This window comes from Astatotilapia calliptera, chromosome 17, assembly GCF_900246225.1.
Source record: "Astatotilapia calliptera chromosome 17, fAstCal1.2, whole genome shotgun sequence".
NCBI classification, from domain to species: domain Eukaryota; kingdom Metazoa; phylum Chordata; class Actinopteri; order Cichliformes; family Cichlidae; genus Astatotilapia; species Astatotilapia calliptera.
Genome location: NC_039318.1, coordinates 6,255,456 through 6,282,400, shown reverse-complemented (window position 1 = coordinate 6,282,400; position 26,945 = coordinate 6,255,456). Strand labels below are relative to the sequence as shown.

General features: G+C 42.0%; 1 protein-coding gene across 5 annotated transcripts in view; it reads right to left on the bottom strand.

Moving 5' to 3' along the window:
* The window catches only part of LOC113008965 (tensin-3-like), a 61,227-nt gene that overhangs the window by 19,026 nt on the left and 15,256 nt on the right, over positions 1 to 26,945 (bottom strand). For 4 of the 5 annotated variants that reach the window (XM_026146948.1, XM_026146950.1, XM_026146951.1 and 1 more), the window contains 4 exons: positions 21,994 to 22,953; positions 17,956 to 18,083; positions 16,681 to 16,789; positions 16,526 to 16,594 (listed from right to left, as the gene is read on the bottom strand). In XM_026146948.1, the coding sequence (XP_026002733.1) occupies positions 16,526 to 16,594; positions 16,681 to 16,789; positions 17,956 to 18,083; positions 21,994 to 22,953 (1,266 nt within the window). The remainder of the gene's footprint in view (positions 1 to 16,525; positions 16,595 to 16,680; positions 16,790 to 17,955; positions 18,084 to 21,993; positions 22,954 to 26,945) is intronic. The other variant, XM_026146949.1, reaches the window with a different exon arrangement.

Genomic DNA, 26,945 nt, shown 5'->3' with positions numbered 1-26,945 from the left:
AGTCTTTACCTTACCATATAAAATGCTTTATGTAACTGTTTTTGTGATTTGGCACTATGTAAATACAACTGAACTGAAAATTTAAAAAACAAACAAAAAACTTAGTGATTAGTGATAGTGCTTAATTTTAGTGTGCAGTATGGTAATAAACGAAAAAAAATTCTTGAATTGCTCTACTTTAACCATAGTACTTAATTCTTACTACTTAATAGTGTCAAATTCTCATTGAATACACTTTTTTGGTGATTATTTAGAATTAATTAACTGAAAATAGCTACTTGTTATAGTTATTAGTATTTGAAAAAGCTTCTACGCAGTAAAAGGGCTAAAGTCAGAATACTTGAACATTTGAGGGCAGCAAAAACATATTCTGAATGCAACATCGAGGAAACATCATGACACATCCACTTCACCATAACACTCAACCATTTCTGTGGCTGTGGCTTTTATTTCCGCATGTCATGCAAGAGACTTTTGTACGTTGCCAGTGGTAACAAAAAGAAAAGAACCCACCTCCCAAGCAGTGCATAAATGTTGCATGCGACATAGTTTTGGCAATGATGTCTGGATACTGGTGGAGATGGATTTCAAAACCTGAGACTGGTGCAGTCGTTGGAAAAGACACTGTGCCAAAAACTTTGAAACCACTTCTTTCACTTTTATCCTGACTACAGGGCAGTGTTGACATCATGCCAACAATTACCAATGCATCAACCATAACAGCATCATAACAATCGTCATAGAGAGATGACTCTGTTTATTTGTTAGTTTGTAGCTGTTCTTTCTCTGTGGTGTTGAGTTTTCATGTTTCTATCAAGACATTTTGTGCTTTTGGTATTTTACTCTTGTCTGCAGTTTAAAGCAGTTTAACATTTTGTAATGGAATTACACCTGTTCTTTGCCTACGCCTGACAGACTATCTCTCTTTACCCATAAATGTTGGACTGTTTTCATTAACCACAGGTGGGTAACAAAATAAAGGGAAACAGTGACCCTTTTGACCCCTATTATTTAGGGATCTGGTCATCATGCTGTTGGGGGCAGTTTCCTGTCTATCCTGAAGGGACAAGTGAACCAAAACTGCACTACAAATCAACCCAGTGTTGTTCTGAGGGATCACCTTTATTCTGTGCCCAAGGTAGTGCTCTCTTTTACGATATACAATGCCTCCTGTTCATATAGGAACAAAGACTCACTGAAAATCCAAATCATGTGAATCATAAAACTGGATCTCAACATAGTTGATTGCCTATGGGAGACTGTGAACCACTGTGTTTGGAAAAACTCTATAGCAGTAAAATGATGGATCACTTCTCTATGGAGATGTGGAAAATCCAAGTCAAGACACACTGAAGCTGTTCTGGAGGCATATGGTACACTCAAGACCTGAACTCTTTCCACCATAAAGAAGTACCCTCAATGATCAGTTTTGACACCTCTGTATATATAAATAAAGATTTTGTTTGATGATAATTAGAATATTTTTTCTAGGATAGCTGCATAGGCAGAGATCCCCCTCACTAACTTCTGATGTAAACTCAGCCATTTTGTTCTACAAGCTGGCCTGAAATATGGCAAAGAAACCACCCATTTCATAAAAGGGTTACTCAAGGAGTGATTTTGATAATGAAGCAGGTGATTTTCTTTTAATGTGCCACTCTTCTCTAGTTATGTCTGTGCCTAACTTTCCTTCTCTGTTGCAAAGCAGGGATTATTAAGTGTGCCTATGCCAAAAGGCACACTTATTACTATTGCTCGGATTTATTATTATTATTATTATTTTCCTTTTTCAGCCTGACACAAGCTTCATATATGTTATATCATTTTGTGCGGCTGGATCAGGAATGGTGTGCTATGACTTTTGGTGTTTATTACTGTTTTGGTAGCTCTCGTGACTTTAATAGCAACGCCATAAACGACACTGGGACAGCTCTGTCTTATCGTGGCGACTCCCTTTATTGCCAAACTGCAACATACAATACACACGGCACAACCACCAGAGGGTGCTGCATGAACTCTTGAGTTAGTCCTTACCATAACATCCCCCTTTCTGAGTACATTATAACCATAATGTTTCCTGTGCTAATCCACATTTATGTCAACACTACATTCACTGCAACTTAACTTGTAGCTGAATATTTCAATGCTGTTACGTTAACTTTTATTCTGTAACGGACATTTATTGTTTCCACTTTATAACAATTATTTTATTTAACTGTGTGAACTTATCCAACTATGAAGGTGGGGTAGACTTCCCAATCCTTCCGCTGAGTGAGGGGATTATTCTGCCCCTGGCTGGTCACTCAGGTGCTCAAGAGTACCTACTACCTACTTCAAAGTCTTTAAGGTACCTCGGTGGGTTTCTGTCTCTGGTGGGATATCTTTTCTCAGTAATCCGGTCATTCGGTGGTGTAAGACACTGCTGTGCCTGGTTCGAAACCGGGCTGCTGCTGTCTTCTGGTATGACAGGGATCTGCTGTTCTGTCGGTTCCGTCTTGGTCTCTTTTAGTGTGATGAGATGGCTCCTGTTTCGACGTAGAAGTCCTCTCGGGGTCTCAACAAGGTAAGAACGCGGCGTCTCTGCTCTGCCTGATATAGTTCCATTTGTTTTCATGTCTGTTATCCAGACTTGATCTCCTGGGTGTAGTCCTGTGAGGTCTTGTGCTCTGTGTCTGTTGTTGAACCATTTCCACTGTTTTTCTCTCTCCTTCCCTTCTCTCTCTCTCAGTTTAGTGATGTTTGTCCAGCCTGGGTTGAGGCAGGATGGAAGTATGGGAACTGTGGTACGAAGTTTCCTCCCCATCAGAAGCTCTGCAGGGCTATGTCCATTGGCAAGTGGTGTGGCGCGATATGCCATGAGAGCAAGATATGGGTCTCCTTCTTTCTGTAGAAGGCTCTTTACTGTTCTCACTGCTCTTTCAGCCTCACCATTGCTCTGAGGGAATCTCGGGCTGGAAGTGGTGTGGGCAAAGCCCCACCCTGAAGCAAACTTTTGGAAATGTTCTGAGGAGAATTGTGGACCGTTATCCGACCTTAACTCTGTTGGAATGCCGTGGCGTGCGAATATGGACTTTAAGTGGTCAATCACTGCTGCTGATGTGGTAGAGGACAGCTTAGCTATTTCTATGTATCGTGAGAAATAGTCCACTGCAACCAAATACTGGCTGTTACTCCACTCAAAAAGATCAGCACCAACTAACTCCCACGGCCGTGTAGGAAACTCAGTTGGCATGAGTGTTTCTCTGGGTTGCTGTCTCACCTTTGCACACGTCTCACATTCTGCTACCAGCTGTTGTAGTTGAGAGCTCAGTCCTGGCCACCATACCGACTGCTTGGCTCGTTCCCTGGACTTTACAATGCCCTGGTGACCTGTGTGCAGTCGTGTCAAAACATCTTTTTGTAATATTTTTGGGATAACTATACGCATACCTTTTAGGAGAAGTTCATCTTCAACCGTCAGGTCCCCTGCATGCTGGTGGTATGGGAAACATGGACCTGGTATTTTGAGTTTGTCCGGCCAGCCATTCTTGCAGTAGAGTTTGATTTGTTTTAGTGTTTCGTCTTTGTCTTGCTGCTCTCTTATTTGTTGTAGTCTCTCCTCTGTTGCAGGAAGACCTGAGATCACCTGATGTGCATACAGGTTCATTTCGTCTCTTAATGTCTCGTCACAAACAGTTTTTTCTGGTGCTCTGGACAGCACGTCTGCAGTTGCGATGTGTTTGCCTGGGACATGTGAGATGGTGAAAGAGTACCTCATTAATCTCATTCTCAGTCTTTGTACTCGTGGTGGCAGTTCGTCTAAGTTCTTGGAGCCCAAAAGTGGTACTAAAGGCTTGTGATCTGTCTCAACATGGAACTCAATGCCTATAAGAAAATCAGAGAATCGCTCACATGCCCAGGTTATGGCTAACGCTTCCTTCTCTATTTGAGCGTACCTCTGTTCCGTGGGGGTTAATGCTCTTGAAGCAAAGGCCACTGGTTTGGTTGCGTCATCCTCTTGTTTCTGAAGTAGCACCGCTCCTAGTCCATAGGAGGATGCATCAGCTGATACTGTTGTTTGTGCTTTGGGGTTGTAGAGTGCCAAGTTCGGTGGTTTACTCAGTTCTGCCTTAATGTTGTCAAATGCTGTTTGTTGAGCCTCACTCCAACACCACATGTTTTTGGTACTGAGTAGTTCTCTCAACGGCTGTGTTTTCTCTGCTAAGTGGGGAAGGTACTTGCCTAGATGATTAACCATTCCTAGGAATCGTCTCACTCCACCCACATCCGTGGGCGCTTCCATGTTGCTGACTGCTTTCACTTTCTCCGGGTCTGCTTTGACTCCTGCAGCATCGATGATCTGTCCGAGGAACTTGATTGAGGTCTTTGCAAACTCACACTTCTCACTTTTCAATGTCACCCCAGCTTTTGTGAGCCGTTCCAGGACTGCGATCAGTCTCTTGTCGTGCTGGATTTGTGTGTCAGCATAAACCAGAATGTCATCCATCTGGCAGACGACTCCTTCCAGCCCCTCTAAAAGCTGAGACATTCGTTTTTGGAAGTGTTCGGGGGCCGAAGATATGCCAAAACAAAGTCTATTAAAACAGAACCTTCCGAATGGCGTGATGAAGGTTGTGAGAAGAGCTGACTGTTTGGACAAAGGTATTTGCCAAAACCCTGAGTTAGCGTCGAGTTTTGAGAACAACTTTGCGCCCTCTAGCTGTCCTAGGGTGTGCTCAACTGATGGCAACATGTGTCTTTCTCTTTTCACAGAATTATTTAGTTTGGTCAAGTCCACGCACACACGCACTTCATCTCTGTTTGGTTTAGGTACTGGAACCATTCCTGCACACCAGTTGGTAGGCTGCTCTACTCTGGAGATTACACCTAACTCTTCCATCCGAGCAAGCTCTCTTTTGACTTTGGGTAACAGGGGAAGCGGGACTCTTCTTGGAGTTGACAGGGCAAACGGTTTGGCGTCTGCTTTAAGCTCAATTTTGTATTCCCCCGCCATCCGGCCTAACCCACTGAATAGTGTTGGAAACTGCTGCTTCACTGTTTCTACTGAAGTGAGTGACACAGTTTCTATTCTAGCCACTAACCCGAGTGCTACGCTCGCTATGCGGCTTAGTAATCCTTGTGTCAGGTCTGCTACTACATACACAGGCTGTACTGTAGCTTTGCTTGGAGTGCTCAAGTTAGCAGTAAATTTCCCTCTAACTGTTAATGGAGACATTCCCACCCCATATAGTTTCAGATCTGTGGGTTGCAGCTGCGGTTTTTGTGCTAGAGTGTTGTACTCTTTTTCAGGCAAGACGGTTACGTCCGCTCCTGTATCAATTTTTAGCCAGCAGTCTGTATTGTTAACTTTTACTTTAGTCAACCACGCATCCTCTGTTCTATCTGAGGCTACCGTTCCCAGAAATGCTATTTCTCTTTCTTCTCTGTTACCACCCACTGCACGTATTTCTCCCACTGCCCCAGACCTACATACTCTTGCGTAGTGACCTTTCTTTTTGCACTGATTGCAGAGTACCTCTCTGGCTGGGCACTGGTGTTTGCTGTGAAAGGGTGTCTTTCCACATCGGTTGCATTGGCTTTTCACATTCCTCTCCGTGGTTTGTGGTACAGTCTTTCGTGGTTTGAAGTGTTTCGTTTTTGCTTTAACGATGTCCACGTTGCAAAGATTCTCCTGCTTGAAGTTGTTTTTAAGAAGATCCTGTTGTTTCTTAACAAGTTCACTTTGGCGAATCCGTATCACTGCTTTTTCTAATGTGAGCTCCGCATCCATTTGTAGTTGCTCCGAGAGTCTCTTGTCTCTTATTCCGACAACGAGTCTGTCTCTTATCATTTCACTGTGCAGCGCCCCGTAGCCACAATGCTCAGCCAAGGCATATAGGGATGTAATAAACCCGTCTGCAGTCTCTCCTGCTTCTTGCTGCCTTTGGTTGAACTTTGCACGTTCAAAGATAACATTTCTTCTGACTACAAAGTGTGCCTCGAGTTTGTCTTTGAGAGTGTGGTACTCACTCGCCTCCTCTTCGGTCAGGTTCAACGAGGTGATCACGTCTTCAGCTTCATCGCCCATTGTATATATCAGAGTGTTAACCTGGTTTTCGTCCGATTGTAGCTCGAGTCCGGATGCTATCCTGAACCTGTCGAAGCGTCGGATCCATTTCGGCCACTCTTCCGGCTTTGAAAAATCAAACTTCGACGGCGGTGATACTTGAAAGGCTGCTGGTGCGGCCGCCATGTTGCTAGTCGCGAGATGCTAGTTAGCGCTTCTTGCTAATTTGTTAGCTTAGCTCTTACTGTGGCTGTTATTGCAACCTTGCAGGGCGAGTTCTCTCCGGTGAGGAAGTTTCCGTGTTCCGTTATGTTCTTCTTCTCTCCCGAGCACTTCTGACACCATGTTTTGGTAGCTCTCGTGACTTTAATAGCAACGCCATAAACGACACTGGGACAGCTCTGTCTTATCGTGGCGACTCCCTTTATTGCCAAACTGCAACATACAATACACACGGCACAACCACCAGAGGGTGCTGCATGAACTCTTGAGTTAGTCCTTACCATAACAATTACTTCTATAGTTTTTTAAATATGAATATTTTAATGCAAGTTTTTGCCCATTCAAATGAATGGGAACGAACGAAAGTGAAACTTTACTTACTTTGTGGTGTGTTTGCTCACTCACTTAATTTGTGGTGTGTTGGCTCACTCTAGTGGTATGTCCCCGTATTTGGATTACCATAATGACAACAATATGAACGGCGCGCACAGCGTCGGTGCTTTCAGGAACCATTGGAATTCTTCAGGTTGCACGAAGCATTGAATAGTTACGGTAACGGCAAGGGTGTATGCTTGGTGGAAAACTGCATATCCCACAATTCAAAGCACGCCTCTACCAGTCAAACAATGGCGGCTGCCACTTGGTTTAATATATTCCTCTTATTTGTGTTTCTAGGTCACAAAGTAAACTTTTAAGATATTTTCAGGTGAGAATGTAGGTGTGTAAACGTCAAATATCTGCTCGTTTTGTCAAAACATCCCATATTGGCAACAGATTTTTCACGATGTTGGCTAGCTAGCGCCGCTTCACTCAAAAGCACCCAGGCTTGCCTTTCAGTGAGGCGTCTCTAACTCCTTTCATCCCCGATAGCGCCGCAAACAGTCTTTGTCTTAGCTGGACTTATTTTTCGTTTATATGGGCCGATGATGCTGGTCGATGAGGAAAAACTAACTGAGTTGTTTGGTGGTGGCTAACGCGGAGCTAGCTAGCCACCGGTATGTGTTTCTTTCCCCTCATATGTGGGGAAAGAAACATGTGAGGCGGCCGCCGATCGACCGGTTTTCAGGTGAGAATGTAGGTGTGTAAACGTCAAATATCTGCTCGTTTTGTCAAAACATCCCATATTAGCAACAGATTTCTCACGATGTTGCTGCTAGCCGGCTAGCTAGTTCGGCCGGCCGGCTAGCTAGTTCGGCCGGCCGGCTAGCTAGTTCGGCCGGCCGGCTAGCTAGTTCGGCCGGCCGGCTAGCTAGTTCGGCCGGCCGGCTAGCTAGTTCGGCCGGCCGGCTAGCTAGTTCGGCCGGCCGGCTAGCTAGTTCGGCCGGCCGGCTAGCCGGCGCCGCTTCGCTCAAAAGCACCCAGGCTTGGCTTTCAGTGAGGCGTCTCTAACTCCTTTCACCCCCGATCGCTCCGCACACAGTCTTTGTCTTAGCTGGACTTATTTTTCGTTTACATGGGCCGATGATGCTGGTCGATGTGGAAAAAATAACTGAGTTGTTCATATACCGGTGGCTAGCTAGCTCCGCGTTAGCCACCGGTATATGTCTCTTCCCCTCATATGCGGGGAAAGAAACACCGATCGACCGGTGGTGGCTAACGCGGAGCTCAATCGTGGATAAGGGAAACCCAATGCAGGAGAAGCAGGCGGCTGGTGAACTGAATTTCAGGTAAGACGTTATTAACTGCACTCTATTTGGGTCAGATATAAACCGAGTTTAGGTGTAGTTTATTTTCGTTGTGCTGACAGTTACAATAACTGTACTGCGTGCTAGCTAGCACGACGGAGTTTCTATACAGCTATGCGCGCTAAGTTACTGATTTTGAACTTTATGACAGCCTCCCCTATTTTCAGGCGAGAATGTAGGGGTGTAAACTTCAAATATCTGCTCGTTTTATCAAGAAGTCCCATATTTTATCAAGAAGTCCCATATCTCTCACGATGTTACTGCTAGCGCCGCATGGCAGCTAGCTGGCTAGGGCGGCTTGGCTGCCACCCAGGTCGGGCTGGCTGACACCCAGGCCGGCTCACGCTCTCGTTTCACCGCCGCATGGCGGCTAGCCGGCTAGCTGGCTAGGGCGGCTTGGCTGCCACCCAGGTCGGGCTGGCTGACACCCAGGCTGGGCTGGCTGACACCCAGGCCCGCTCACGCTGTCGTGTCACCCCTAGTCTTTCGTGATGACTCTTGGTTGGCTGCTGGACTTATTTTTTATTTATATGGGCTGGTGATTCAGTATGAGTGTCCGGTGAACTGAATGTCAGGTAAGACGTTATGTATATGTAAGGTAGTGACTGGAATAAGTCACAAGGTGTCGCTGTTGAGCTGCATATATGTTGTAAATTTTAGCAATTTTGACCATTTGTCCTCTGCAGGACACCGTAGTTCAGATTTCTCGTTCGCGTGGGCGCCATCTTGGTTCAGTGTTTACTGTGATGTGCAAAGGTAAGCACTGTCAGTGGCGAACTGCATTGGTTTTGTTTAAAAATAAGTGTTCCACTGTGTAAAATAGCGGTTTGTCATTTAAGCCGAGCATATATTTTGTTTATTGAGAGGTTCATGTATTGTCTGATGAGAGTATGAGACAAAGATACTTTTCTTTCTTACTCTCATATAAAATATTTAGCTTTTATTAAATAGTTATCTGAATCTTACAACCAAAGTTTGTATAATAATACACAAGATTGGCTGTAGACCATTGTTAATCATTCAGAACACTGTGTAAAAATAACAAAAAACAAAAAGTGAATGAAAAGTGCATAAATATTTATTTTACGTGTTTGATGTGTGTGGCAGGGCATGGTCTGCAGTGCCGCTGCAGGGGAGGTGGACCCACCTCAGCGGCATCTGCAATCACGCCTCTCAGGTGTAAAGTCTGTGCTCTCTCTGCTTTTTTTTTTTTTTTTTTTTGTGTATGTGTCGGGCTATGAGATGAAAAGCTACAGCCGGCTGTGTGGGTACAGCAACTATGTGTGAAAAGTGGTCCATAACGTAATGCTTCAAAGTGTGTTCATGCAAACATTGTCGGGTCTGCTTATGAACCTCTGCGCACAGCGTCTACAAATTGGGGCTGTACGAAGTCACCTCATCTTTACACAAAACTGTAAGCTGTCATCTGTGAGGCGCGAGCGGTGTTTGGTTTTACCATAGTTCATGGTGGAGAATGGCTGCTCTGCTGAGTTTTGCTCTCTGTAGCCGTTTGAATGGCAAACTATACTGATTAGCGGCGGCATAGGCACACTTAAAATTTCTTCAGAAATTTTCGCTTTCTAGTTTATTATTATTATTATTATTATTATTATTATTTCCACCGCACTGAAGAAGTCCTGGTGACCAGTTTTGCAAATTTGTATCTCATTTCCTTAAGCTTTTCATATATTTTTGCTTATCAAATGTCCAGAAATAGCGGTAAAATGCATCAAATTCAAAGGATGCACCATTTTGCAATTTCATTTATCCAGTATTATAAAAATATCAAAAAGACCAGCTGTACTTACTCCAAGTTCAAAACCTGACTTCAACACTTAGAAATTAAAACCAAGACAAAGATTGTTCCTGGAGGAAAAATAAAGTTGAAGTTTACTTGTGGCTTATTTTGTTGAGTGTGACATCCCGGGGGAATGCTGGGAGCAATAAGCACCCCAACAAAAATGAAAATCTTCAAAGACTTTTCAGTTCAACCCAGGTCAGTAGGGCAGAAAAAAAGGGGGAAACGGGACCTCCTTCGGTTAACCACCAATACATCAGCCTCCATGACTGCACAACACAGGCCATAATAGCCTTTAAAGGGATGACATCATGAACACGGCAATGGAACAAACCACCTCACCATCCCACCGAGTGTGAGATGTCAGACGGGCTGCACGCTAAATCGTTTTTTCATGCACAAAAAGAGACAGAATGTGGGGTTTTTAAGGAGGGATGGGGGTGGATGAAAAAGGAAAAATTCCAGGAAGTGTTGGCTAATACCAGAGACCTGGATTAGAGAGAAGCGAGGGGAAGTGTTTCTCTGCATGTGCGCCTCCTTAAAAATTCCGCGAGGGACTGAGGGAGAGGTAACATTTCATAAACAAGAGACAGAATATAAGGAAAACTGAGAAAATAAAAATAAAGAACACAAGGAAACCTGTTAAAAGCTCACCGGTGTATCATGACTGTAGGTGGTTGCAGCCGGTGTGTACGCACACTTGTGAACAAAACTATTCAATCATACACAATCATTCAGGCTTTCTGGCATATGTGTGTGTGCACGTACATACCAAGAGATGCAGTCATGACGGTGACACTCTCAGAAGTTGTCCTCCTGTTTGTAGGTTTCCTGTTTACCCCCAAACTTCCAGGATCTCCCCTTCCTGTTCCAAAAACCTCTATCTCTTTCTACTACGCTCTGCCTCACTGTGTGAATGAAAGCCTCCCTGTGACCAAGAATCTCCTCCTCTCTCTCTCTCTCTCCCTTTTTTCACTTCTGTATGCAACAAAGCAATGTGAACTCAACTCACTGGAGGTTTCTTGTGTGTGTGTGTGTGTGTGTGTGTTCAGGGGCTGGATAGTTTCGCTGCCATGCCCAATTCCTTTCGTATCCCAGATGGAAAAATGAGCTCCCCTGTTTGTTCCTGGCGTGTTGTGACTCCGCACAACTTCTGGGTTTGTATGAAGGGAGGGACAGAAAAGAGAGGGCGGAAGAAAGAAGAGGTAGGGAATCCCCCCCGCCCTCCCAACCCCCCACTCCCTCCCTCTTACTGACCACTGAGCATTGTTCCTGCTCAGCTACTGTGAGCACTTTCCCCCAATCAGAGTGGATACCAGAGGGGTCAGAGGTCACTTGTGGCCTTTTATGGACCATAGAGAGAGAGAGGAGGTGGTGGTGGGGTTTGAAGACTTTCTATGAGCTCTCTGTCAGGGCATGTGTGTCCACTCCCACCATCTGCTCACTACAAATGCAAAGGAAAAGGCATGCAGACACACTGACAGCGTCTCCTGCCATGTGTCTAATCTTAGCACCTCGTAAATTACACCATAAAGCTCCTGATGAATTGAATTGTGTTTACTTTTGCTTGAAATGAAGCATGCGCTGCATGCCTGGTTTTGACAGGAAATGAGATGGAATGGATTTTAGTTTTATCTTCATTGTTTGTTTTTTCTTTTTCCTTTTTTATTTGTAAAATGCATGCTAGTTTTACTGCTAAATTTGCTATACACTGCTGTAACATTTACAGAGATGAAGTTGACTTGAATTGCTGACTTCAGTTACTCATCTACACACGCCTTAAACAGCATCAAAAAGAGTTATCGAGTGTTGCATTAGCTCAGGCATGCTGCATAGTCACTCAAGCTCAGCTTGCAAGCCACTTTGAAACCCACCTCCAGCTGCTTTTTGGTGTTAATGATTTCATCTTTGTCATATCTCTTATCAGTGATGACTGCTCTGTTTTGTAATGGGATCTTGCTGTTGCTCTCCATGTGGAAGAATGTGGAGTTTTATGGCCAAATATAAATTACTTCAAATGAGAAAACAGTCTTCTTTTGACTATCAGACTCCAAGCTGAGATGCACTGGGACACCCCAAGTGTGACAAACTAAGCAAAGTACTTTAGTTGCTTTGTATATCCATCTTGTATATAATCGTAACTTCTATGAGACACATGTGTAGTGAGTGAAATTATCACATTATTCATTATGCAAGCTATTTTGAATGACACTGTGCATACTACAGGCAACTTTCAGTCTTTTGTTGACATCTGGATCATTATACTGCATGTCTACACAATGACCGTTGAAATATTTAGCTAAAGACCCTTTAGCTCACTCCTATTCACTAAGCACAACAAAAAGCAACCGTTTGAAGAGGTCGTGCTCCCCTCTGTGCTATACCCTCTGACTTGCTCCCGACCTTTCACCCCTGAGGTTCAGAAAGTCAAGTGTCTATCTGAGCAAACCATCTGACTCTGTTAAACCTCAGCTCGTAACTACATCTACATTCCTTGGCTAAAGCCTGCTTCCGCTGGCTGAGACCTTCTGTATATATATCAGTGTTTATTTTGATTCATACAAAAGTACACACAGAAATTATCATTACATAACACTTGAATTTGAGCTTGCCATCACGAGGATATGAAAGTACACAAGTGCAGAAACCGCAGCAGAGTTCATCTTTAGGTTGATGATTGCCTGGTACTGTAATGTTGGTTTCCCAAAGGCTTAGATGTGAGTCTGCTATCCATTTTAAAAATCTTAGTGTTGTTACTAAACAGCCTTAAAGCATATAGCATGTGTGGGGTATCTCTGTTTTGGTAAGAAATCTCTGTAGGCACTCATATAGTAGCATATACGCAATGCATTGACTGGTTAAAACACTTTTTATAACAACATCCCATATGTTATATGCAATGTTTGAATAATTACCACCTAACTCTGAAATCAACCCTAGTTCTATCATGTGTTTTACCCTACTATCATTTCTGGGTATGGTCCCCAACTTCATAGTTTTGGTTCAGCTTTATGATGCAGCAGCTCTTCTCTTTTGGCTATTTACCTTTAAGAAATAAACAATATGTTGTTTTCTGCTTTATATTATACTTTTAGATTTGGCTTTTGTGCTACTAGGGTGCTAGTAAATGCATTAAGTGTAACTGGCAAATTCTGTGACTGCTTTACCTGTTTCACATGTTTTTTTTGTTTTACATTTTTTGTCTTTTCTTTATTAGGAAATGAGAAACACTATAGTTAGATCATTTTTATGGTTAGATAAGACTTTCAAGTTCATATTCTGGTTTATTATCTGTCTAACTCTATATTGCCTATGTGTAGCTGCTTTTTATCTTTGCATACTTTTGCTCAAGTGCTAACTGCCCTCTAACTCCAGAGATATAGAATGAGTAATAGCATCTCACTAAACTCTTGGCAAAGAAGCAAAAGACAATTCCCCCTAATTTATATTTATTTAAATAAAAAGAACTTTCACATGTTAGTTTAATAAACTCAGTTTTCCTTTTAGACTCAAATTAGAGTAGACTTTAAAAAAGTCTATCAAATTCACTGGAATACTAAAATGTACACTATAATTCTACAAGCTTCATAAAAATACCAGCACATATGACACACCAGGATCTGTTGTGAATTAGGGCTGCCACGATTAGTCGACTAGTCACGATTACGTCGACTATCAAAATCGTCGACGACTGATTTAATAGTCGACGCGTCATTTGAAGCTTTGTAAGATCCCAAAAGCAGGAATAAGTAGCAGGATTTAAGAGTGTAATAACGGACTGAAACAGAAGATGGCAGCACTGCATGTACAAGGATGCCAGCTGCCGTTAAACCCCGAAGAAGAAGAAACTGTGTCCCAGAATTCATAGCGCGGCCCAGCGCAGTTGTCAACAATGGCAGCAGCTAGTTAGTTTTAATATTACTCTTATTATTCTTTCTGGGTCACAAAATAAACGTTTAACATATTTTCAGGCGAGAATGTAGCTGTGTAAACCTCAAATATCTGCTCAGTTTATCAAGACACCACATATTTTCAAAAGCGCTCCGACGTTTTCGGAGGCGTCTGTTACCCACTAGCTCGATAGCTAGCCGGGGGCCATGAGAGCACCGGACTCCCGGCAGATCGTTTTCAAACCCACCGCCCTACTCAGGTTAAACATATACAAGTCACTTAGATAACTTAAAAATGTTATTGTTTGGCTTTTTTTTAGTATTTTATTTGTTCCTGAGTAAATCGGCTGAGTTTATTAAACTCCACCGAAACAATCTGCACATTTAATTAGAATTCAATTAACTATCATCTTGTCTTTATTTTTAGTTAGCACAGACCTTAAACACTTAAAGCTGTAAGCTAATGATAGTTATATAAGAGCAGATGCTGCTGGTGCAATAAGCTGTACTTTTACGTTCAATGGATGATGATCTGATTAGTCGACTAATCGCAAAAATAATCGGTGACTAGTCGACTATCAAAATAATCGTTTGTGGCAGCCCTATTGTGAATACCTCGGTAGTCGTTACTGGAGCGTTAGTGTGTCTGACTGGGTGCGCCGTTGTTTTTTTAGCTGCCTGATGCTGTCCACAGCAGTAGCCTAAGGTCAGACTGTGATTACAATAATGACTGTAAACATTAAAAAAATATTTCAAATGTGGTACGTCACTGTTTTGTCCAGACAAGGCAAACTGTTTCCCAGACTGCAGTTTAATTTTAAGTTGGGGAACAGGAAACTGTTGTCTGATCCCCGAGCGAAAGATATTTGGTGTTGTTTGTTAATTCATCCATGCAGTAAAGAAAAAAAAAGCCTTTTTTTACATAACTGATGATTACTCTTTCAGCAGCTATTACTCCATCCTGCTGCCGCTCTGCTTTGAAAAACGTGTTTACAATAAACAGGCAGACCCGCTGTTTCAAAGCTCAAACTAATCTGCCTGCAATACAATGCAAAATGCCACCATAAATATCACTTTAATTACTATCTCTATAATAGGATATCACCATTGCAACCAGTGTTCCAAACCGCCTCTGCCATTGCCATCAGCACAAGAACTGTGCACCAGGAGCTTCACAGCATAGTTTTGAATAGCAGAGCAACTCCTGTACATAGGGATGGGTATCGTTTAGGTTTTATCCGATACCGGTGCCAAATCGGTACTTTTGAAACGGTGCCGGTGCTTTAAACGGTGCTCGAACCGGTGCTTAAAGAATGGAGAACGCAAACTTTGTCCAAAAACCTCCCATGTTCAGCTGTTTTGTTGTTTTTTTTTTTTTGTAAAAAGATAACAATGTTAGCCTTTTCTGCAGCTATGGGGCATATATGGTATCACTCTTGGCTGGAAGCAGTGCTTAAACAATGGAAAAAAAAAACACAAACTTTGTCCAAAAACCTCTCATGTTCAGCTGTTTCCCACTTTTTCTTTGGTCATTTTAGCCTTTTTGTCCAGGGTGAAAGGAGTATCTGCCATCAAACAAGAGGACAGCCGCATGTAGCTATGATGATGTTTGCTAGTTCACCTTACATGCATTAATGTAATAACGTGGTTAGCCTACTCAACGTAAATTACACACGAACAACATTTAGCTACTCACGCAGAGAAGAACGGCTGCTGCCATCATCATCCTCATCATTTCTGCTACACTGGCAGGGCTAGGGGCCAGGACTCTATTCTTCGGGTTTTTGGGGGATGTTGCTCCGGGTCCGATAACTGGCAACCCACCCAACGTGCACAGTGTGAGGTCTCGCAGCAAGCTATCAAATACGGCGCATTTCTCGGCTTTTAAAAAAAACGCTATGCGTCGCCAGGTGTTTCATCAGTTTCGAGGTGTTACCTCCTTTGACAGTATCACAGTATCAGCTTAAACCACTTCTTGCAGGCTGCTGAGTTTGCATATTTTGCTGTGAAGTACAACCAGACTTTTGACCGCTTCGCCTTGGACATTTTTAATCTGTAGCTCTGCTCTAACTGAACGTACGTACCTGGCCCCGCCTACTATCCTGGGAAACGTAAAATGATTGGCTAGAAGTGTATCACAGCTCAGGAAAAAAAAGCACCGAAATAAAGCACCGAAATGTGCGCTGCTTTTCGGTCTGGTTACTACCGTTTATGTCAGAACCGGTGCCATCATGGCACCGGACACCGGTACCCATCCCTACCTGTACATATAATGTGCGATTGGCCTTGAGACAACATCACCATGTTGCCTTAGTATGATTAAATGCTCATTTTTACTCATTTCTGACAGCACAATAAACTCCTCCAGCAGCTATGTGGTACGCACCTCCTTAAGCAGGATGTCCCAACAACAAAAGACCCTCCCCTCTCCCCCTGTCCCCTCCCAGAACAGGACATGAGTGGACATCCTGCCAGCAGTGGTCTCTTCCTCTGTTACCGAGAAACTATTATTAGCGGATATCCAGCATCAGCTGTCCTGCATGACAAGATATCGAAATCCTTTTGGTTTACCGTAAATAATATAAAGACATAGATGAAAATAATGAAGACAAAGGTCTAGAAATCAGGCATATATCTACCCTGACCACACACAAATGACCAAAAACAAAAGCCATGCCAGCATATGCAGCTAATAGCAACAAAGCATAGGTTAGGTATGTGTATGAGTGTGTGTTTTTGGTATCCTATGCCAGAAGGACATTCCAGCCAACTCTTGAACCCTGTCCAACAGCAATCAGGAGCTCAAGTGTTTGGATTGAGTGCTTTTGTCAGTAACACACTCATCTATGTTTTTGGTCTCTCACACACTCCTGGCAAAATGTACCTTGTGTCAAGCTGTGTTGGTCAAACTGCCTGCCTGTCCTGAGCTGGGAAAACTCTGAGAAATGTTTCACTGGAAAGAGAAGGAGAACACTGATAAGACTTGCTAATGCGAACACACCCACGAGCACAAGTGTTCATTCTGACATGATCTCTTACCATAAGGCGTTGGAGGAGACACTGGGAAGGCAGGAGTGGGAGGGACGATGTCAGAGCTAACTGTCCGTCCTTGATAGTCCACACTGTTGTATTTATAGAGATGTCCGTGCTATTTAAAAAGAAAGAAGTAAGAAAGACGTATGAAAAAGGGGAGACAAGTAAAAAGCCCATTTTTCCCCACAAAGTCTTAAAAGATGACAAGACACACACACAAGCAGACATCAGTCTTGTGATCTGTGTGTGGCTGCAGCCTGTGTTTTGGTGTAAACACTTGGGCCATTCATTCCACCCAGCTGTAAGACTGAGTGCAAAACTAAAAGACTGATAATAATAATAAAAATAAGAGCAAAGACAAAGAAACATCAACATTAAGATGTAGACATTGTTTCACAATCAGGATCTCTTTATCTCCTTCTGTAACAAAATTGAAAGTGCTACATCTAGTAAAGCCCTGTCCACACAAACATGGGTAATTTGGCCGTTCACTAGTGACGAATGAAACACGTACTTTTGGAAAGAGGGCATTCATGCATTTTATGCGGTTGCCAGCATGTAGCATAACAACCACAGCCACTGGAATAACCCCAGACGTGCTTGTAAAAGAATGGGTCGAGTTTGACTACTGATTGGGCATATGCCTTGCATTCAGAAGGAGACACATTGACTACTTTTACTCAGGCATGCATTTTAAAATTTATAGCATGTTTCTAGGGTGATTACTTCAAAGAATGTAGCTTTTTGAAAGCAGATGATTATGCATGATCCAATGCAATGTTAGCTTTATAGCCAATTTGCTCATGCTTTTAGCTTACCCCTGCTTGATTTTGTGACCTACTGTATTAGATTTGCTGATTCTCTAGCACTGCTAATATTTTCTTTGCATTGTTTCAAATTAGCTGATGATGATTTGCTGCTTTTTGCTTAGTTCCATTGGTGATATTTTAGCTTTGCATATTCCATTTATAGTAATGTGCAAAGCTAACGTGATGTTACCTTTGTGTCACACTAGCTAATGCTATAGCTCAAATATTTTAGCTCTATTCTTGATAGTTTATCTGTTTCATTTAATGCTACATTTCTAATAACCCACTTACCATAGCTTACATCTCATTTCAGATTAAGCTTCTTAACTGAGGCTAGATCGTTGGCAGGTTTGCTGTGTTGTTATTTTATGTGTTATTTTATGTATTAAGGTTTAAATAAAATTGTTTTTACAGATATATCCCAGTATGTAGTATATATTTTACTAAAATGAAACCTAAAAAGTGTGTTTACCTGAGAGGGCAAGGAAGGACTGTAGCCTGGGGAACTCCTTAGGCTCTGATGTCCACCCTCTCTCCATACTGGACTATGATGACCAGCGTAATCTGTAACATCAGTGACCTGCTTCTGTTGTATCCAACCTGATTGGAAAGCAAAGTGATAACGAGGGTTGAGGTTGGGGAGGGCAGTGGTGTGTGAGGAAGAAAGGGAGAGAACAGACAGTCAGTCAGATTATGATCTGAAATGCAGTCAACCACAGATTCAAATTCAGTCATTCCTTTTTCTTCTCCATTGCATATGCTTAAAGTTTTGTCTATTCTAATACAAACAACACTGAACAGTAGTTGGACTTTATTCTGACCGGTTGCAAATTAAGAAAGAAAAGCTGATGACGGTGATTCCTCTTTGACGTGTTGCCTCTGACAAAAAGCTTCTATTAGTATACATGTATCAACAAAGCAGGGAGACTATCACAAGGGCAGAGCTTATATGACTAAGCAAGACTTCACTGTGACCAGATGGTGGAACATCGGGGCGGCTTCTCTGGAAACCATCTGCTGAAACAATCAGTTGTTCTCTTTTCAAATATGAGTGGATAGCCCCCTGAGCTGGATCTTATCTAACATCAGAAATACTTAAATGATCTTTCTCAATAAGTACAACATTTGTTGTATGGAACTATGAAGAGAGTATAGTTGATAGCTAAAGATTCAAAAAGAACCAAAAGTCAACCAATTGATAAGGAAGTATGAGATAACTACAATATTACTGTAACTTAAATCATCCTAAGAGCCTGCAACAGTTAGCTTAGTATTGGCCTCGCTGAGTGCACACAGCTTAGAAAAACAACTAGATACGTCCTGAGCTGACTAACCAAATGTAGACTGTATGAAGCCTCTCACCATCGGCTTATTGCTTAGCGCATTCCCCTTTCCTTATGGTTAACCTTGCAGTTCCAGAAATCACATCACTTTAAGAAACAACAACATCCAACCTACGCACATCTGGATGGAGCAAAAAGGCAGCACTGCTTGGTTCTTTCAATGAACAGCTTTAAAGTCTTACAAAGTATTAGTCTTGCAAAACCTGATCTAACTCCACAGCTTTGTTCACAATGGTAGCGCTTGCCTCCCCATGTGCAAAACTCATCAGCAACCCACGCCACCAACCAACCATTCACTAGGTTCTTCTCTCATGTGTTGTAATAGAGGATTGTATCCCTGTTTTGGGGTTTTTAAATAAAATATTATAACTATAAATCAGTTACCCAAATTTGTTGACAGATATTTAAAGTCAAAGTGGTAGTGCCACAAACTGACATTCATGGAATGTCTACATTAAAGAACACAAAAAGTAAAAAAAAAAGTAAGAAACAATTCCCGAGTTGCAAAAACAAAGCCAATGGTGATAGCTTCTGTCTTGACCTCTGCAAGCACTTTTCCTGATGAGTTTGTGGGCTCAGACACTCATTTGGGGTCTTTGTCCTAGTGAGTCAATTCCCATAGGTTCCCATATTAAAATGTATCACTTCGAAGCATTAAAAAGCATATCTACAGCTAAAGAAAGGGGGGACAGAAGGATCATGGTTGTTTTCACTGAAACAGGCACTGTTAAAGTTAAATTCTATAATTTGTATCTTTATATTTATATGTTTATGTTTACAGCACTGTCTGCAGCTTGCTAACATTGCTTAGTAACACTAGTACACACTGAGTACACTCCTTCCTCTCACCACAGCATGATCCCTTCTAGGTATGAATTACAGCAGTCAGAACACTGACACTGAGTCCAGAAATCAGGGTTTTATGCTGTGGAGATTACATCAGTAGATTACACACAGTTCTATATGTTTCAACCAAAGAAGAAAAATATTTTTACATGCAATTGTGACCACAAAGTAAAGGCGGATTTTTTTTAAAACTATACTTGGGCAAATATTTTGGGATTATTGTAAGTTATAAAACAGTCTTACTCAACAGCAATCACCAAAACCACACCATAACACAGCAACCACAGACTGATGTGAGTCACAATACAGATATACTGTACATGAGATCACCCTCAGTTGTGGATTCATGTATAAACAGTGACAAGGAACACTGTGAGCTCAGCTTTCACTGTGAGTATTCATCATCTCAGAATCACATGAAAGCAAAGCTAAAGTGGACCAACTGAAACTAATCCAGTTACTGTCTGTCACACACCGGCGGGGCTGCCGAGGGAGCAGTGTCGAGTATCACTTCGTGCCCACCGTGTTTGTGAGAGGGCTATTCTCTTCTGAAGATGATGAGAGGGAGAAGGACAGCAAAGTGTTGTGTCGCAACTTCAAAAGCATTCCTGATTGCTCACACGTTCCTACCTCGAAACATTTCCACAGTAATTAAGCAAGTGAAGTGTTAGTTACAGATCAACCTCCAGCCTACTGATACACTTCATCAGCTACAAACATACATTTTAAGAACTGATATGAACGATTTAGGAGCTGTCAACCTTGCAAGCGCTCAAGTGTTGGGGTGGTCTTACATGAACCACTGGTGGATGATAACATCACTTGTACACTTAAAACCCACTGACCACAGATGACTACCAACTCAGTGGTTGGCTGGTAAATGCATTGAATTCTTTCCCATTCAGATTGCAAGTAATTGCGGCAACCATCTGCTCATATAGCGGTTGAGGGTGTTGCACGTTCAACCTCTGTGCAACCACTTTCAATTGCATTACACAAAGATTTCAGAGTTAAGCATGCCAGATATAAACAAGCCAATCAAAACTTACGCACCCATCAAGTAGTCTGCTGAGTTAACCTGTGGGGATAGGGCCACATCAAAGTCTGTAACTATTTAACGACAAGTAAATCAGTAAACCTTAGTCCTAAATCTGCAATAAGACTAAACTGTCTCCTGACAAATGTATAATATCTTAACTTTATCCAAGAGCATCTGACATTCCCGACTGAATTTGGATAAAATTAAATTATGAAAAAGGATTGTTTTGATTTCTTTCACTGGCAAGAAGTCGAGTATGTCTGTAACCACACATACCTTATTTATGTAACCTTTTATTTCTGCCTCTGTATATTTCCATTCAAAATAAGACAGACTGGAGGGCAAACACATCATTGCATAGCAAGCAGTGAGGGCCTGATTTTACACTGCTTACATAGCAAGAATATGTAAGGCTGTTTAATCAAATGCTTCCTCCTTCTCAGGAAATACACTTACAAACACACCTTCTGTAAGAAATGCAGATGTAGCTCACAACAAAGAGTGCATCGGCACTGCAGGCAGGGTTATAAAAGCTTCCATGTGTTCAGACTGAACTGAGCTTAACGATATATAAAATACAAGTTTCATCTGTCCACAAGCAATTTTCACAGGTGTGGTAATGGTAAATGAACTGAATCTTATATAGCGCTTTTCTACTCAAAGCACTCTATACAACATGCCACATTCACCCAATCACACCCATTCACCCTTCTCTCTTTTCATACAACACGAACAAATGTGTATTGTATTTGCTACATCTGGCTTTTTAAAAATTGTTTTTATCCATCATTCTGACGTCCATCATTTGTCCTCTGATTGCCAAGAATCTCGAGAACAATTTTATAAAATGACCTATTCTGATCAGGTTAGATGTTAAAGTCAACACTGATGCTAATCAATATTTTTCACTTTTATAGTAGTATTCGCCACACTTCTATGTGTATAATAAGTAGAATTTCCATTTATTTGTTCACAGAATATATTAAACTTAATCTATGTTACTTGTTAAGCACCTTGGCATACCCTTGGTTTTTAAGTGTGCTTTATAAATAAAGTTTATCATTATTATTATTATTATTATTATTAATCCTTAGGGGAACATAGTTACAACTGTGTGGTGGTCTTTCACTCCAACACACAAATGTCGACCTCTAAAATGTCCCTCTGGTGTTGGAGATATCTCGGATATAAGAGAGGAATCGCTAAAATTTGAGGCTTCCCATTCATTGATGAATATATTACTTGTAATAGCTGATGTGCCATGCATTGTGTTTGCTTTTACCTGACTGATGAGTTCTTCCCTTGTTGCTGAGGCCATTGCTGTGTAGGGAAGCAGAGCGAGTTAAGGGGGAATAGCAGGTAGGAACAGGAACAAAGGTGGGATCCAAATCCAGAATCAGCTGATTGAGCTGCTCTATGGACTCATCAATGTCTGTGGATAAAGACGCTAGTTCGTCTTCTTGACAAGCTGACGTTTGTGTGGTATTAGCAGAGTGTATGTTCTGTGTTTTATCTATGATATGTGCATCATTCTCATGCACCAGCCCTCTCTGCACTGCTTCCCTGCTGCTGAGTCCTCGAGGTGGAGTGTCTGGAGCAGCCACAGATGCAGCCAGAGGTGGTGGCCTCCCTTTCTTTATCCTGCTCGACTTCCCATCCCCATCAACTGTAATGAAGTTATCACTGACAGCAGCCTTTTGTTGCTGCTGTACCCAGGAGTGCGTCAAGTACTCACTTTGGGCTAGATTCTGAGTTTTGGGCAGATTTTCGGACGAGAGGGAGCAAATACTACTTGAGTTCGGAATGTCTAGAGCAGGAACTGCACCACTATCTGCTTCATCCTCATCATCCAATATGTCAGTCTCCCTCTCGCTGGACGAAGCCTCTCCATTGATTGTGTGTCCCAATCCAGACTCATCTCTAGCTATCTCCTCCTTTCTTCCACTAGTTGAAGCCAGCTCAGTCATGACTTCCTGAAGACGCTGAGGAAGCTCAAAGTCCACCTCAGAGACCAGCTTCCCTGCTTGGGTGCACTTGTCCTGGTTGGCTTCTCTCTTCAGTCTGGCTCCAGTCAGCCCCTGTGAGGCAACAGACAAGCCAGAATCACTGCTGGCAGATGGAGCTCGGTCACTGCAACTACCACTGCAGGTAGTTAAAGGGAATGAAGCTCCTTCCTCACTACTCGTCTTCCTCTCTCTGCCACTCAAAACAATGTTTCCAGGGTCCAGGGCATGGGGGGGAGCTGTGGGTAGATGAAACAGAATTATACCATCATTTTTTTAAAGCAAAATAAAATAGAAAGTAATTTAGTCAGAGATAATATGGCATTCATATTTCTGACTTTTTTATGCCACTGGAGTTCTTAATGTTTAACTGCCATTACAGGAGAGTACAACAGACAACTGGCTAATTACCTCTTTTGAAGCAGATTTTTTTTTTCAAATTGCTAAACTGTATTACGTCAGCAGCACAATCAGAGGACACAGATGTGATATTTCAGCATAAAATGGTCAAAGCTGCACTCGGACAACTGTATTTAAAGCTGAAAACAGCACCTTGGAATTGAACATATTCCTGCTACCGGTGATTCTGTGCCTGCACAACTACTGTACATGACTCATTACGGCAGACACACTCCATGGAGATAACACAGAGCCCCATTGTGTTTGCTGGTAGATGCATGTGTCACACAAAGGACGTGTCTTTCATAGACGTCTACCTTGGGTCAGATACAACCGATAGCATGGTCACGCACACAGCTTTTCTATCCTTTAACTGGGTGTAGCAACAAGAGAATATATTTGTCTTCCTGCAATTCCTGCAATGATATAGCTTCAGAAATGGGACAAATTGCTATTTTTTTGTCATATACGGTGCTTAACAAATTCATTAGACCACCTGTCATAAAAACAACAAAAAACTAATATGTTAGAAATCCTGTGTAAAACTAATAATGACTGAATTCATGTTTTATACTTTGCTGAGAAGTCACAAATTAGGTAAGTAAGGTTCATTCAGGTAGCGCTTTTCACAACAAAAGAGTGCTTTGCAATACAGAATGAGTGTAATTCAGTGTAACAATCATTACTGGTAGTTTTATTTTAGCATTAAAAATATTATTTTGATTTAAGAGCTTATCCATGCTGGTGGATTAACCACTAAAGTATTTAATATAGCATCATATTAGATTTTCAATACTTTAAACATACTTTTATGTATAAAGTATTTATGGTTAGAACATAAAAGCAGTCTAATAAATTTGTTAAACACTGTATATCATATGACAGTAAGCTAGGTCTTTGACATTGTTATAGACCAAATGAAAATATCTGCACATTGTATCCGTGAAACACAGAAAACTAAACAGTGCTGTATAACTAAAAGAGCAAGTTATCTTCCAAAACAGGGTGCTGCACTTCGACAGGACTGCCCTGTATAGTAAATACAACAATACGTACAGTGCATACCAGAGCTGTATGAAGATAGCCTCTTAAGTCCAGAGAGGCAATAAAACTCAAATACCAGACATGCATGGTAAACCCTCACAGCTGGTCTAATAGCTCTCTCACAGAGAGATGCACACAGTTTCCAAACATGCTGCATAACTCCACAATTTACAGAACTTCATCACTTTAATAGAAGTAAATAAATAAATAAATGAAGTCGAGCTTACTTTTTCGACTGCTAGGAGTAAACTTTCACTGGCCCCACTGCAGACTAGAAACAGGATGGAAATGCTTTGCTGAAGCCTAACCACCCGAGTCACAGAAAGAGGAAAACAGGAACAGATGACAAGCAGAATGGAAAGAGACACAGGGACGAGGGTAGAATGAAAAGGATGGAAGTGAAAGCAAAGTGAAAAAAGATTTAGGCTAGCTTCTCTTCTTCTTACAGTGTTTGTAGTCCTCACTGTCTCTCAGGCTGCCACAGGAAGACAAGCAAAGAACATTCTTTCTCTTAAGGTGCTAAGAGCTCTCCAGTGTCCCCCCTCCTACTCTCTCTTTCCCCTCTTTCATGTCATTCTTGCACTCAGTCCCTGCACTATGAATCCCCGCCTTTGCCGTCAACACGTAATTCGCTCTGCTTTGCCTCCTTTTTTTGCCCTCCCCCCTGCATCCTGTCCAGGCTGCGACAGGTAGGCAGAGAGAGAGTGCACTCATGCATTTTTATGTCCAAAGGGGAAACTGGAGAGAAAGGAAACTGAAGGGTGGATCATTCACTAGACTTGCAATCACACACACACACACCACACACACACCACGCACGCACGCACACACACACACACACACACGAACACACAGGTGGAAAAGTGTGTACAACACACATATTGCACTTTCAAGGGAAAAAAACACACACACCAAAAAAACAAAAACAAAAAGCAAACAAAGCATAAGGACCTTGAGCTCTCCAAATATGGAGAGGGGAATGTAAACATGGAGGCGGGCTTTGGAGAGATTGTCTGGAAAAGGGGGATGGGGACACATTGGACAAATTGCAACCTGTAACTTGAACTTGAAGGTAGAAAGAGTGAGATAGGAGATTAGATAAAGGAGACAAGAGGAAGGGAGAAAGTACAAGAAGATGAGGAGATAAAGTGAGGAGGAGTGTGTGGGAGGGCAAAGCAGAACCGTCTGTGATTGAAAACAATGTTCTTGCAAGTGTCTGTGCGGCTAACTGGCATTGCACCTTCATTACGCTTATGTGTAACGTGTAATGCCTATTTGTTTGCATTCATGTGAGCGTGTGTCTATGTGTGTTTACATGCCGCTTGTAAAAGCTCTAAATTACATGGCTGACCATGGGCAGGTTTAGCAAAACAGCTGGAACCGAAGCCTTAACCTTCCACTTACAAGTGATTGTTTCAGCTGTCTCGATTTTGAGGTCTTGTTTTGTATTGTTTATTTCCTGTGTGTGAACATTTATTCCACCTAATGTATAAAAAAAATTTTAAAAACCCACACCCGCCTCCAAAACACACAGCTCTGGTCTGGCTGCGCTCTCAAAGATTGGCGTTACACCCGTTCCCAGGAATGTCAAAGAGGCCTTTGTGACCACAACAGTTGTAAGCTGTCACACTGATGACCAGGCAATTACCCACAAGACTGGCCACAGCAATCTCAGGGATCTAAGGGTATTAACTACTACATAACAGCCAAAGGTACTGTAATGGAAAGGTTACCAAAAAAGCTAGAAAACACACACAGATATATAAATATTTGACATATCATCACCTTGTAAAAAAATTCTGGGATTGGACCTTAAATTCGAAAGATATGCTTGATGCAAATTTGCCAGGCGTGGTCTCTTCCATCTCCAGATTGCTTGGAAGAACTATGTTCCTTGGACCACTTTCTTAATTGCATTTTCAGCACAACCTTCAGACAGCAAACATCACCTTCTCTTTCAAATTGAGATAAATATTATTTAAAGGGTATCTCTGATATATTCCAGTAGTTTTCAGCAAATGTCAACAAAATACTTTTCTAGTCCATTTTTGATATCAACAAATCAGGGCACCATACATTGGTGCCTTGGGGAAAAGGCTCTTGGCAGGAATATGGCATACAGGGGGTCTCTATTTTGCAGAAGATTCAACTCACATGGTAGAGGCGCAGATAGCCATAAAAGGATTACAAGTACACAATTTAATAGTATGGGCTGTGTTAAAAGCTGGAGACGGAAAAGGATATAATATTGAAGGGGAGGTCATCGAAGTCAGAGAAGTTTTCTTTTAAAAAAGTAACAAGACAAAGTTACACCATTCCATTTGGATAAGCAAGGCCACCAGTCCTTGCCCAGTGAAATCTAACATTGGACATTACTTAAAAACAGATTAAATGAAAGTGATCACTTTTGTTTAACCTCAAACAGGATATTTTTATAAAGCTCCTGAGATACTTGCATACTGCTTTAAATTACTGTTAGTAGCTGTAATTGTGGCTGCAGTTGGCTGCTGTCGAGGGAAGCTGGCTTAACTCTGGCTGCATACAGAGCTACTGCAATCACTTTTTAAACCTCTGTCCTTCCCTAGTAGGCTACTTGAGCATTACTATAATGCTTGCTCTAGTAAAGGGTTATTTCACCAATTGTAAGCTTTTATTTTGCATTTGTTTTTCAACGCAAAAATATTCTTTACAGTCTTTGCTATTGCTATTGCTATTGGTGTGGCTGTATTTAGGAGGTAGAGCGGGTTATCTACTAATCAGAAGGTTGGTGGTTTGATCATTGGCTGCT